Here is a 14,031-nt window from a genome sequence, read left to right as displayed (position 1 = left end):
AACTCTTGATCTTAGAATATCTATTTTAAGTTTTATCCCAGTGGCATTTGAGGTTCAATTACTAGTTTTAACTAGTTTCTAATTTCTTAAGACAAAGATAAAAATTTTCATGGGCAATTGTGAAGGACAAAAACAATAAAACTAGACAGAAACTAACTTTAGGGCCAGACATAGATAAGGGAAATAATTATTTCTAATGAAATAAAAACTTGTTTTCATGTGGTTTAAAATATAGTTAAAACAAAATAATATGTATACTACCCAAGGCCCTAAGAAATATAACAATTTTTATAGGAAGCTTGAAATGTTTGCAGAAAATGTGTAACTTTACCTGTTTATCCTCCTCCCTCCACCCCAAGATGCTGTGGATAAGCATGCCATTCTTTCACCCTTACTTAGAACTCACATTTTCTGGTAAAGGGCATGCATGTTGCGGTATTTTCAACCAAATGCCTTGTTTGATTAAATCTTCTTTCTAGGTCTTATCTTAACTGTTCAAACATGGATGCCACTTTAATTTTCATAATCTGTGGATTTCAGACAGCCTGAGAAAAGGGGGATGGGAACTCTTGTGTTTAAGATTGTATTTGACAAAAAAAAAGTCATTCTTGAAAAGGGCTTGATTTACTCTTGATAAAATAGGTGGCCACTCATGTGAATTCCCTCATGACTGCCTCTATCAGATCATCAGAATCAACTTTCCCACCCACCTTTAATTTGTCAGATTATCAACACCGATATTCACTTGTATTTCTTAAGCTTCTCACACAAGTTAAACACTTCACATATGTTGTTATAATTATTCCTGACTATAATAACCCTGCAGAAAGGTGAGTCTCCAACAAGCCACAAGATTAACTAAGGACTCAAAGAATTGGGGTTACAACCCAACTCTATTTGACTCCAAAGCTAAAACTCTCTCCACTACTGTTAGTGGAAAAATGGATACTCTGATTCTCCCTCATTTCTTACGCTCTTACTATCTGTATCTCCCATATATGCATGTAAGTTATGTAGCTTAGTAGGAATGGAGGGCATTCTTTTGCAAAGGAATTTAATGGATTGGAAAACAGAGAGCTGTAGAAAAGTAAAATGGGGCAACACTAGAAGGGAGGACATGACACAGAATAAGAAGACAAGTTTCACCTCCCTGTCCCAGCCAGTATTATAAAGGTACCCCCTTTCAACTTTGTTTGGCAATACACAAAGCTAGTGAATGGTCTCCTAAGTATTCAAGTGAGAGCCCTGAAGAAAATAAGAAACGGACAGGAAGCAATGTGATTTCAATGGACTTGACTCTCAATCCAGAGCAAGTCTCTATGCTTCCCTAAAGCAATGAAACACATGTCCTTAGTTGTTAAGAAATTTCTAAATTGTATTGACTAAAAACACTCTCCAGATTTAGGAGTTGTTGCTCTACTCTGGTGTCTAACTTGTGTCCGTCTTCTGTGACTTTGCTATCTTCGAAAACATTATCTTAATACATTTGTTATATGATTTTGATGATGCATAGTTATTGTATTTCCAATTAATATAACCAAGCTAAAAGGTAAGTAGAAATAACTATTTTGCCAGGCTGACAGTCTCTTGAAAATAGAGACTGATAAATCCAACTTTTAACCCCCAGTGCAGAATTCAGTGCCTGATTTACTGTATTTGTTTAACCTATTTTTATTGCATAATGACAGAATTTATGAAAAATGTGATGCATTTTATCCCATTGATTCTTTGTATGAAATACCTGTTTTTCTCCCCTCTCCATAATAAAATCTCCAGATTACTCAAGGTTGATCCTGGATCCCTCTGTTCCTTCCTCATCTCTCCATTCTCAGAACTTAACACATACATATTGTTTGCCTGATATTTAACATTTTTATGAATTGTTTTATAATTTTTATTATTTGTTTTATAAAAGTTTATTACATTTTAGTTATTAACATCAGAGAATTGGGGTAGGATTGGATAAGGCTATAATCCCATATCTACAGCTTTGCAGCTATGTGACCTTGAGCCATTGACTGGGAATCACTGACCAGCAGTTCTTCATCTGTAAATGGGTTTGGATATAGATTGTAGGATTGTTGTGTAATTTAAATAAAATATGTATTTTAAATGTTTAATGCAATGCCTAAATGTGGGCTCTCAAAAAATGGCAACTAAAAAAAAAACGTTTATAGTATTTAGTACAATTCGAGAAAGATGATAAACATTCCATAAATATGTGTGAGTTGGCTGACTAAAATGCCTGAGTTTCAAAAGAGCCAAATTAAATGTTCATTTGACTCTTTGGAGGATGCAAAGAACTTTCTCTGGCATCTCAGTGGTTGATTATGCAATCACATGCTTTGGCGCCTGAACCCTGTACTCGGCCCCCAAGTGCTCCTCAGACGTTTGTTCTATTCTAGGAGTCTCACTTGAGTCTCACTTTGCTACAGCTGTATATACTGGGGATTGCATAAACATCCTGCCTCAGTTAAAAGGCACTGGGCTCTTGTAAGGATGATTGACCTGCATGTACTATTGATGTCTTCTTTATTCTTACAACAGTTCTCTTGTCACGTAATATCTCTGCTCTTTGATTCTCTAACTGCATGAATGGGTTCAGACTATTGTAATTCTGCAGAGGGCAGATTGCCATGGGCAATTTGAATGAGATGTGTAAAAAGTGAGAAAGGGAACATATCTAACCCCCTTATGGATTGAAAGAAGAAATCTCTTTCCCATTTAGTAGTTCTGGAAAAATATCAATGTTCTACTCTAAGAAAGTAGGCAAAGAGGAACCACATAGTTCAATTTTGCCGTAGAACTGTCCCTACCCAAGCCAGGCACAGTAAGGGTTAGGGTAACTATGTAATGTAAATTGGATACTCATCAAAGAGCATCACTAGAAAAGAACAACAGCACACTATATATGTCCCCAGTGCCATCCTGAGCAGCTGACCGTGGTGCTGAACTTCTTCACTCTTAGCCTGAATTTCTGAATTGCAAGTAACTGATTAGAAAATGAACACACATTGCAGATGAAGAATTGTCACTAAAGGAGACACTGCTGAAATGTCCATATAAACTGGAGTGGGAAAAACCAAAACTCTCTCCTTTATTTGACCAGCACTAGTCTTTAACCCATTAACTTGGATCCTGCCTCTCTTTCTCTCTGTCTCTCTCACCTCTCCTGTCTTTCTCTTGCTTTTCTGATTCATTTTTTTAAAATAACAAACCTGATCATGGATGTTATAAACTCTTTCCCCTTTGAGGCTATGTGACAACAGGAAAACAACAGTATTTTAGAATAATATTTAAGGAATTCATATAAATAACTAAGATAAATATTTAAAAGATACTAAAATGTTAATAAAAGAGATAACCAGGTTGTAGGATTTGGATTTTTTCCTTTTTTTATATTATTTTCAGGTTTTCTAAAACTGATACATATTTTATAATCTAAAATTAATAGTAAAACACCTGGAGATGGTAATAGTAGCTACACTAATCACTATTTGTGTAAATGGGACAAGTAATTTATCCTTTTTGAGCCTACTATTTCATATCTGTAAACTGGGGCTAATGTATACTTATGCCATAGGTCTTCCTTGGGGATTGGACTGGACATTACCACATTGTGAATATTCTGTAAATATACCCCATTGTCAGAGAGAGTGGTGGATCATGGAGGAGTCAGGAGTGCAGGCTCGAAGGTGAACAAGCCCAACAGGAATAATGAAATCTGAGACGAAAACCCTGATTCTAATGTACTCAATTTGCCTCAAGCACCTACTTTAGGAAGGGTTTCTCCTAGAGGCTAGAGATACAGAAGTGAACAAGGTGTTATCCTGGTGCTTATGAAACCTACATTATAGATTTCCCATTATGGGCAAAGCAAAGCTATTACCACTCCCCTTTGCTTAGTGCTTCCAGAGATCTTCTAGCTGTAATGAGGTAGGAGGGACTAAAGTACTAATCTGTGGCAGTGTTTCTCTAGAAGAGGAATCTAGAAACTTATGCTATTCAAGAAGTATCCTAGGTGACTGCTTAAAACTGATAAGTACAGAAAAAACTCAACCGTGGTAAACTGATAGAAAGGGAAGAGCTGCAGAGACAGATAAAAAAGATGAAGAAATCTTAAAACTATGCAGAATATAGATAAAATATGTTCTTGCTACTCAATCCTCCATCAAGTAAGGTTTTACTTAATCACCACCATGATTGGAAATATACAGAAGATGGAAACTGAGAAGACAGACTTATCCTGCCATCTATTTAACATAGTGAGCAGTAGGTGCTGTTTATCTTAATATTCCATTTATTTTCAGAAAAGCCAGCATAGTGCAGGGTGAGGCATTCTGATAATGTTTGAATAAATAAGCAATATGGAGCTTCTGTTTTGGCATTTGTCCATGTTTACTCATTGCTATAGAAAATGTATTTATAGTGTTCTTGGTTTTCATGTCCATACTCTGCAAGACAAGTCATTATCCCCAGATTAGGAATAAGGAAACTGAGGCTCAGAAGACATTCACTATAATAAATCACATAATACATAAAATAAAAAACATAATTTGATTGCACATCTGTAATCAAAACAAAACTTGTTACATGACCACACCTATGCTATTTCTACCATTCACACCACAAATGTATCTGGTTTACAACATTAGATTTTGTATGTGGGAGCAGAATTTTGGATATGAAATGCCATATATGAAATGGGAATCTAAATAGTAGTCACTGAAATATTTCACAATGTCACCAGTAGAAGACATTTGCTTTACTATTGATAAGTAATAGTAACTGTACCCCCAACACACAATGCTGTGTGAGCCACTTGTAACTGGGAGGCTCTACTTAATTCATCTGATCTCCTTTCTGGAAAACTGAAAACCAGTTAATGTATTGATGCATGTTTGTGTAGTATTTGGGCACCCAACATTCAGAAAGCTCTGATGCTTGCTTCTTTAGTTATGGTAATTACAACCAATGAGGTTACCAGCAAATTTTTTTACCACTCTCTTCTAGGTGAGATTCTACTTTTAAAGGTATTTTGGTGTGTATATCTAATATATAGATGTCAATTTTGAGTTAAACTTTGAAATCTAGAGATTCTTTCTGCTACCCCTGCCTATAGTCACCATGGGGCCCCAAGAAGATCCTCAGAAGTGCCTCAAAATAAAGACCTATATTATTTAGTTTTTGTGGCACTAACATTCATCCTTATATCTCTCCAGCTAATTGCTAAAATGTATTTAACTGGTTTTTTGTCAATCTTCCATGCAACTTGGGGTTACAAATTACATTTTGCAATTTCTTTCCTTCTTACTATTTTATAGTGAAGACAAAAAGATAACTATTTTCCTCTCCCTTTAGTATTAGTAAATATCAGATGGGAGGCAGGGAGTCATTCTTATGAAAAACGGCCACTTACTTTTTTTTCAGCTTACCTCTTTCTTTCTTTCTTTTTTTCTATAGAACAGCGTTTTTTTGGTTTGCATCCTTGGGAACTGTGCTCCTGCCTTTTGCACTCAGCTTACCCTTCCTTCAGAAGTGCCTTTGATCATGTACAGGAGGCTGGGCCTCTCTCCTCTTTCTCTGGGATAAGAAGTTGGTCACAATGAACGCGACCTGCCTGGAGTGCTACAGGCCCTGATGGACGCCAGCCCACAGTGGGGGGCCATGTCCTAACTGTGTGGAGGCAGGAGGCCATTCTGTACTAAGTTTAATGTAATCTGGTGAGTCTGGGGCATACCCTGGAATGGTGACGGCACCTAAAGAAAAGAGTTTCCCTTAAAAAGACATGGGAATACCTAGAAACTTAGATTTTTCACTTCACACATATGATCCCCTCTTCCCCAACAAAATAACCTAGAGCAACCAAAATGTTTCTCCATCATTTTCCCCCTGAAAGTTAACTTTCTTATATGTACCTAACAGAATAGATTCTGAGCAAGCCTTCTTATACTATGTGTATATACTTAAACTTGTGAAAGCTTTTTTAGAGTTTGAGTTACTAAGAGAATTAAATGGATAAATACGTAGTTAGGTCAATAAATACATAACAATGAGTTTGCAACTCTCCCTACATATCAATATTATATTGTGTCAAAGAATGCTATACATGCCTTAAACATTTCTATCCCCACCAATATCACTTATACTGTGCTCCAGCGACTTCCACCAGATACACTGCAAGTGTCAGACACTGTGACCTGTGGAGTAAAGGAGCTCTCCATCCCTTGGCATTGGAAGGGGAAGTCTGAACCTACCCAAGTTGAGGTGTAGGGCGAGCCTCCCCTTCTGGAGTTCCAAGGTGATGTGGTCTCCACGCTGACCTTCTCCATGGAACAGGACCCCATCTCCTTGCATGCTCTTGAACTTCAGGGAGATCACATCTTTGAGAGTACTCATCAACTTCTGATTGAACCTGTACAGAAGTGAGCTTCGGCCATCAAAGTCAGCAACGTCTGATTCTGGGAACAAAAAAGGAGCGGGAGAGAAAAATCAGTACGTATCCTCATGACTGCTGTTCCTGTTTCCCATCTTAGTTCATGTCCAGTTCACAGAAATGTTCTTGAGATCTGCCAGGTCTGGTCTCAACAGGAAACATGTAGACTAGAACCAAGCTAATTAGACTCAAGGGAATTATTCATTTACAAGTAATCCCCACACACTGACTAAAAGTGAACTGATCATCAGTTTAGAAGTAAAAACTCTCATTAGTGATATGTCAGCTTTTGCTGGAGGAGACAAGGTGAGAACACCACAAGTACCTAAGTCTGGCTTACTATGTCAGATGGCTTAGAATAATCTCTCTTGATTTGTCTTCCTGACAGTCAGAACCACTTGATCTCCTTATCTCAGACACAACGTTAGAGATGAAAAATAGATATAATTATGATGACAACTCCACATAGTACTGTCTCCCTAGAAGTCTGTGTTGAGAAGGATTCTGAGGCTTCTACTGGGTTCAGTGGAAAAAAATACTCAGCAAAAGAAGACTTGTTATTTGAACAAAGAGGGCAAATGTATTACATTCCTGCCATAACTGCCTTATCTGTGCTAGTGATATTTATCATTTTAGTGTTTTTATACAAAACATTCAATTCCTTATTGTCAAGGCAAAAAAAGTTGAAGGTCAAGTAACCATGATTTAGATAAACTTATGTAACAGGTATGTGTAAACATATCTGACAAATTATGCCAAAAATCGAATAGAGATTCTATTTGGAATGTGTTGTTCTAGGTTATTTTCACGGGTTTTTTTTCTATTTTTTAATTACAAAAACTTTTATAATGAGCTGTTATTATAGAAAAACTTAAGACTGTTTAATTATAAATTGAAACTGATTCATTATATACCATGTTCTGTGGGTGAGATTGTGGTGATTATGTGGAGGGGGTGGGATTTTCTATTTAAAATTGAGTACCTAAGAAAACTCAATTTTTCTGTTATTCAGCATGTAATTAAAGTCCTCAGTCTGAACATACACAATGATCATTTTTTTTCCAAGGATCTAGAAACATTCTTTGTGAATCTGAGGTTCTGAAATGAAAAGGAAAATGAAATAATACTTTTCTGTAATTAGTTTTAAAACCCAATTTCACAATTTATTTATATGGAATAAAGTGTCCTAACCAAAAGGTTGCTGATGGAAACCTAGACTTTCAAAAGAAACTGTCCATATACAAAAAGACTTTCACAAATGTCCACCTTTCTCAGCACCTCCCCTCCCTACCTCGTCAATGCACTTATGACTGTTATCTCAACTAGGATTCCACTCAGACCAAAGTGGGGCCACAGACCAACAGCTGCCACCACTCATGGAATAGTGAGGACTGTGGTATAGAGAAGATAGTGGATTCTAAACTGTGATGGCCATAGTTTGTTGGTTGGGTCACCTTGGTCTAAGGTGATTATATTATTTATAGGATGAAGATAATTATATCCATTAGAGAAAACTGCTTGGAGAAATACATGTGCTAAGACTTACAAAGTGATGACACATCAATGTGAACTCATTGTGGGTGGCATATTATTTGTGTTAAATCAATAATAGATAGGAGAGGTATTAGTAGTAACCGAAATAACAGGAATCCTTTAGTTCCTATCTAGGCCACTCTATTGGTTGGCACTCTATCTTCTTACCCCAAATGCTTCTTCTTCCATTTTGATTCAGATGTTTACTTCCCAGGGATGCCAAAGTAGCACCAAGCTTCTTGTTCTGTCATGTTTTGGCTTCTCACACTCTAGCTGAAATTAGTGTGTGCAGAGTGCATACATCACAATGTACACAATATTAATATTCTCTTCTGATTGCTTCTACTCTGCCACTGTACCAGACTGTGGAGTAGAAATTGTGTCCTAGGTAGTCCCTTTAGTGCCCAGCAGTGAGTAGAAGGACCACATAGTGTCCTACAGAGGTTCTAAAGGCAAATGCAGAGATTAATGCTCACAGTAATGCTCACCGAACTGACTCAGTTCAAAGCGGGTAGATTCAGACAGGGTTTCTTGGAGAAAGTGAGTGGTATATTGGCCTTTAACAATATATAGGAATTACCCCAGGGAAAGGAGGGACCCAGTGTCTCCAGGAGGGAAACCAGAGGCATGAGAATGTTTGGTGCATCTTAGTACTGCAGGAGGCCAGCATGATGGAGAAAGGGCAGAAAGATCTCTAGTTCCCACTGAGGCATTTCTTGCAAGCTGAGACATACCGCACGTGGTGTGTCTTTGAAGCAGTAACTCAATTCCATTATTATTCATGGTTGTATTTGTCCCACCCCCATAGACAGATATTGTATCTGAACTTTGGGTTTCTCTAGCACTGGGTACACCCCTCTGTTTTTGCTATCACATGCCATGTGAGAGTCACCATCCACAAATTGTATACATCATGTCCACTCACTCATACCACCACTATACTCTTCATCTCCCAGCCAGCACCAGCACTGAGCACAGAGCCTGAACATGGCAGGTGGGGTCCCATGTGTGATGAAGTAAAACCACATGGAGGAAATTTGCCTTTGGTTCCCTGGTAAAGACATTAAACTAAGGAGAGGAGCCCTCTATAGAGCAGCTCTACTACTCACCAAGTGTCTGACTGGGGTTAAGTTTATGTCAAAACTATGGGCCTCACTTTCCATCCTTGTAAAATGGTGCATAACAATGTATTCAGTTACACTTACAACTGATCATAAGAATGCAGTGAGAGAATTTGGATTAATATTTATATAAACAAATATTTTATATAATATTTATTTATTAAAATTTTATTAATATAAATATACATAATATTTATATAAATAAATTATATATATATTTATATTAATAAATATATATATATATCTCTCTCTCTGACACTTTTTTGTCCAAGCAATGGTTATGGAGAAATTTATGTAAATATAAATATTCATTATGTTGCTGCTATTTCCCCCATCCCTCTTCATTTTATAAGGTCATACTCCAGTGTACTTGGCCGCCAGGACCCCTCATGCAGGCCTGAGTTCTCGGGTCAAGTGCTGAACTCCAAATGTTTTCTTTTCTCCAGTCCATTCACTCACTCACCTCCCTCTCCATTCATCATTGTTACTATGATCTGCATTCCATTCCCTCCAATATCTGCCTAGTCTAGTGAGTTAACTGAGGATACAAATGTTGATGGCAAAGGGACATAGGTTATCTCTTAAGAAAACACATCTCCACGTTGTCATGAGACCTAGAGAAAACCAAACCCATCAGTAGAACAAGTCTAACAGAGCTGGGTTTCAGTTCTGGTTTTGCTCCTTACTACCTGGGGGCGGGGGTTGGTTGAAGCAACTTTCTTGATTTCTTTGAGCTCCAGTTCTTCTATCTGTATGATGGGGCTTATAGCAACCTACCTTCATAGTCATTGTGAAAATTGCGCAATCTCAGACCTGAAAATACAAAGGCATTCAATAACATTTTATCCCCACATTTCCTTATTTATAGAAAGAAAGTACTCAGTAGTGAAGATTTTCAAGCATGGCATAAAGATGCTATCAAGAACTTGGTGTGAAAAATTCTGTTTGGGTTTGGAATTCAGTAGCCTTCACATCACACCGAGTAGGCGTGCACTCACGCCCTCATCATCATTGCCTGCTTTCCGTTTTCTATTAATAGTTTCAGAACTGCCTCCCAGATTCCACTTTTGCCACCTTCACCTGACACATTTTTTAACTTTAAAAACATAAGGAACATCACACCTCAGCATTGCTAAAGTATTTCAGTGAACTTGCTTTGCCCTGAGAATTAATTTCAGTCTCCAGGACCCCACATGATCCTGCTCTGTTCACCTCTCCCACCTCATCCTCTGTTCCCTTCTTCAAGCCTCACACTGCTCCAGGCATGCTGTGATTTCAGTGTATGTGCATATGCATGTATGTGTGGGGCTAGGATAATGTGTGTGGAGCCCACATCACAAGCCCTGCAATTCTCTAAATGTTTTTTGCACATGAACTCATTTAATCACATCAATTAAACTTTGAGGAAAATACTATTACTATTCGCACTTCACAAATAGGAAAAACATGGCACAAAGAGACGAAGAGGTATATAGTGAGCAAATGCCAGGGCCAGGATTCAAATATACCCTGTCTGACCCACCCACGCTGAGTCCACTGAGCTCTTTCCCATGCGCTGCCCACTCGGACCATGATGTTCAGCTCATCAGTCGGTTCCCACCTGGCCCTTTTTCTAAGGGCTCCTCCATCCCTGTTAGTCTCCCTCTAAGCACCTTGCCATTCACTTCATAATGCACCTCGCAATTGGATTAGATGCTCATCTGTTTTCTCAGTGGTTTATGGTCCAGTTGTCCAACATATCAGTGCATCTCATGAGGACAAGGGCCAGATGTACACTGTTTGCCACATTAATTCAGAGCCTCGCACTGGACCCGGAGGGGTATGCCATCCAGAACCACTTGTGAAATGAGCTGTGACCCATCGAGATGCCTATGCCCGAGTGTGATGCTGCCCAACTGTCCCCGAGTTCCTGCGGCATCATCTATTTCACCATTCAGAGCCAGCTGACCATCCACACTGGGAGAGTTAGTTTCTTCTGCAGGCCTTGCTCAGCCACTGGAGCTGTGATCGTGTATGACTCACACATGCTTATTGGTGCAGAGAGGATGCACGGCCTTTAGTGAGCACAGAACTAGCCTGGTGGGGGTGTGGGAGGTTTCTTCCGACCACCAGCAGTACCTAATAAGAGCCGCACTTTGCTGTTCTCAGAGACTTCAGCCAAACACTCTGCACCTCTGCAATATTAATTACATTGCACACAACAGGCTCCAGCCATTTCCCAGATAGAGAAACAGGTTTTTAAAACTTTCAAAGAAGGATTAAAGGTTTCCTCAACTGAATACTTCATACTTCTTCCCAGACACGAGGAATACTCAGCACTCCCAACTTCACTTGGAAAAGCAGATTTAAAATGATAATAATAAAGACCCACATGGTTATAAGGTTGCTGTTAATAAAAGATAAATTATTGTATGCTGCTTTTTCCTCATGAGGTAGTATCATAACCACTTTTTCTGGATATCTCCTTGGAACTTAATTTGCGGCATGAGGCCTGGTTATAGAAATCAAAATCTTTATTTGTGTCATACAAGCATCTTGGCAGATTCTCTTTTAAAAGGAAAATATGTAGAAAGGAGTAAAGAGGGTAGACACGGGCTCTTTATTGCAGATGGGAAATACGTGATCACTTCAGATTTAGTTTTAAAGGTACCAGAAACATAAAACTGAATATATCTCCCATATTCTCTATCACAACTTCTCTAACATACTTGTGAAGATTTCTTTCTCTGAATCCATTCCCCGGGGGAAAAGGAACTAATTAGCACACAACACCTAATTTAATGTTCTTAATAGCCCTGAAAGGTCCATATTTTTCCCCATTTGTAAACTGGAAAAACCAAAGCTCAAAAAAAAAAAAAAAAATGCTGATTGCTGATTTAAAGAAGGGAAGGATGATGTTAATTAAGAAGTTTTCTTTTCCTTAAATGTTGCTCTGAATTTGCCTGGGGTCCTGCTCTTTTGCACTTGCTCCTTCACTTGCTTCCTTTCTGGGAGAGCAGGGAAACCACGTACACACCTGGGAGGCTTCCTTATGGTAAAGGTACAATGCCCTCTCTATCCCCACAATCTTCCCGAAGCTCAAACCCTCTATCCTTTTTCATTTTTGTGGTTTTCCTTCACTCATGCATTCTTGCATTCAAGCTCTACAGAGGTCCCTGCTCTCAAGGACTAAGCTGTAGAGAGCAAGCACACAATTCTACATCCATTGGAAGGAGGTGAGCACTGTGTGCTGAGGGAGCGCTGAACTCTCTCCAGGGAGGGGCAGAGGGTCAGGAGGGTGTCCAAGCAGGGTCAATGTTTCTCCAGAGTCCTGAGACATAAGAGGCAATCAGGCTGGTGAGGTGGGGGTGTGGTGGGAATAGGAGAATAGAAGGAGGGAGTGGGAGTGGGAAGGGCAGTCCCACCAGAAGGAAGGAGCTGCAAGTTCAAGGCAAGGAGGAGAGAGACAAAGTGCAGGGTCCCATCTAGGATCTATCAAGAGTCAGACTTGCTGAAGGGAACCACACCCTGTGGACCAGCAGCATTGAGGTCACCAAGGAGCTTGGTAGAAGTACAGAATGTAGGACCTCACTGCAGACCTAAGGAATAAAAAACTGGGTGCGGGACCCAGCAAGTGGTGTGTTAAGGAGCCCTCTCAGTGGCTGCTCTTCTTGATGAGGTTTGAGGAACTCTGTGCTCAATCAAGTGTAGGGTGCCAAGGGTAGTGGGGAGTCAACAGGTTGGAACTAGAGTTGGGAGTCTCCTGATGGAAGGTCAAATTAAAAATAAAATAATATGGGTTTGGCCAGGGGCGGTGGCTCACGCCTGTAATCCCAACACTTTGGGAGGCTGAGGCGGGCAGATCACCTGAAGTCAGGAGTTCGAAACCAGCCTGGCCAGCATTGTGAAACCCTGTCTCTACTAAAAATACAAAAATTAGCTGGGCGTGGTTGTGAGCACCTGTAATCCCAGCTACTCGGGAGGCTGAGGCAGGAAAATTGCTTGAATCCGGGAGGCAGAAGTTGGAGTGAGCCAAGATTGTGTCATTGCACCCCAGCCTGGGTGACAGAGGGAGACTCTGTCTCAAAAAAATACTACTAATAATAAAATAAAATGAAATAATATGCGTTTCAATGTGACCCTGATATCAATGGAGAAATAACTACTAAAGTATTTAAAGTAGGGAAAACGTATGATTGGTTTTGGTTTTTAGAAAGAGCTCTTTGTGTTTTAGAAAATGCATCAGATTACTTGCATGGTCAGCCTGCATTCTAATCCTGGCTACCTACCCCCATTACCCAATTTTGTTGTGCCTTGCCAAGGTAGTAAAACCCTAATGTGGTCCTCGTGGAATTTTTTTCCTTCACGTTAATACCTGATATCTGTTCCTCAGAGTTCTCTATTTTATCTACCATGCCAGTGACCCAGAACACAGCTGTTAGATATTTACTTCCTGGAGTGGACAATTTCTTCCCCTTTTTTCAAAATCGATTTTTAAGATCCCATTATTACAAACTCAATTCAATTCAATTCGTGGTTTGTTAAGATGATGATACACTGGCAGGCTTCTCTAGAATATGAAGGAGACGCCAATCATGCTCCAGAGTACTTAGAATGAAGGCAGGCCCTATAGTGCACAACCTCTCCTTTTGGGTCAAGGCAGAGCCAGCGTGCACTCCCCCATCCTGGAGTACTGAGAATGCCAGCACTGGCCGACTTCCCACTGGGCCCATAATTGCTGACCTGGCTGTCACAGCTTGTTTTCTGAGAAAGACAGAGTTCCGGAGGCATATGCTGGCATATTTGATGGATGTTGGTAGCTTGTCAACAAACCAGCTAAAAAAAGGGCTTCACTGAATAGAAGATTCCAAGCTTGAATCCCCAAGTGGGCCAGCTGGGCTCCTGTGTGGGCCAGGGACAAGGAGTCAGCTTCCTCACGGGCCAGAAAGCCGAAGCTCAACA

At 39.6% G+C, this 14,031-nt stretch overlaps 1 protein-coding gene across 1 annotated transcript in view; it reads right to left on the bottom strand.

Moving 5' to 3' along the window:
- Positions 1 to 14,031, bottom strand: part of CNTNAP5 (contactin associated protein like 5) — an 885,765-nt gene that overhangs the window by 483,927 nt on the left and 387,807 nt on the right. Inside the window, exon 5 of the mRNA XM_030800870.1 lies at positions 6,258 to 6,461. Coding sequence (XP_030656730.1) covers positions 6,258 to 6,461 — 204 coding nt within the window. The remainder of the gene's footprint in view (positions 1 to 6,257; positions 6,462 to 14,031) is intronic.

Source organism: Nomascus leucogenys, chromosome 20 (assembly GCF_006542625.1).
Source record: "Nomascus leucogenys isolate Asia chromosome 20, Asia_NLE_v1, whole genome shotgun sequence".
Taxonomy (NCBI): domain Eukaryota; kingdom Metazoa; phylum Chordata; class Mammalia; order Primates; family Hylobatidae; genus Nomascus; species Nomascus leucogenys.
Note: the sequence above shows the minus strand (reverse complement) of the source record. Positions and strands in the feature narration are given on the sequence as shown.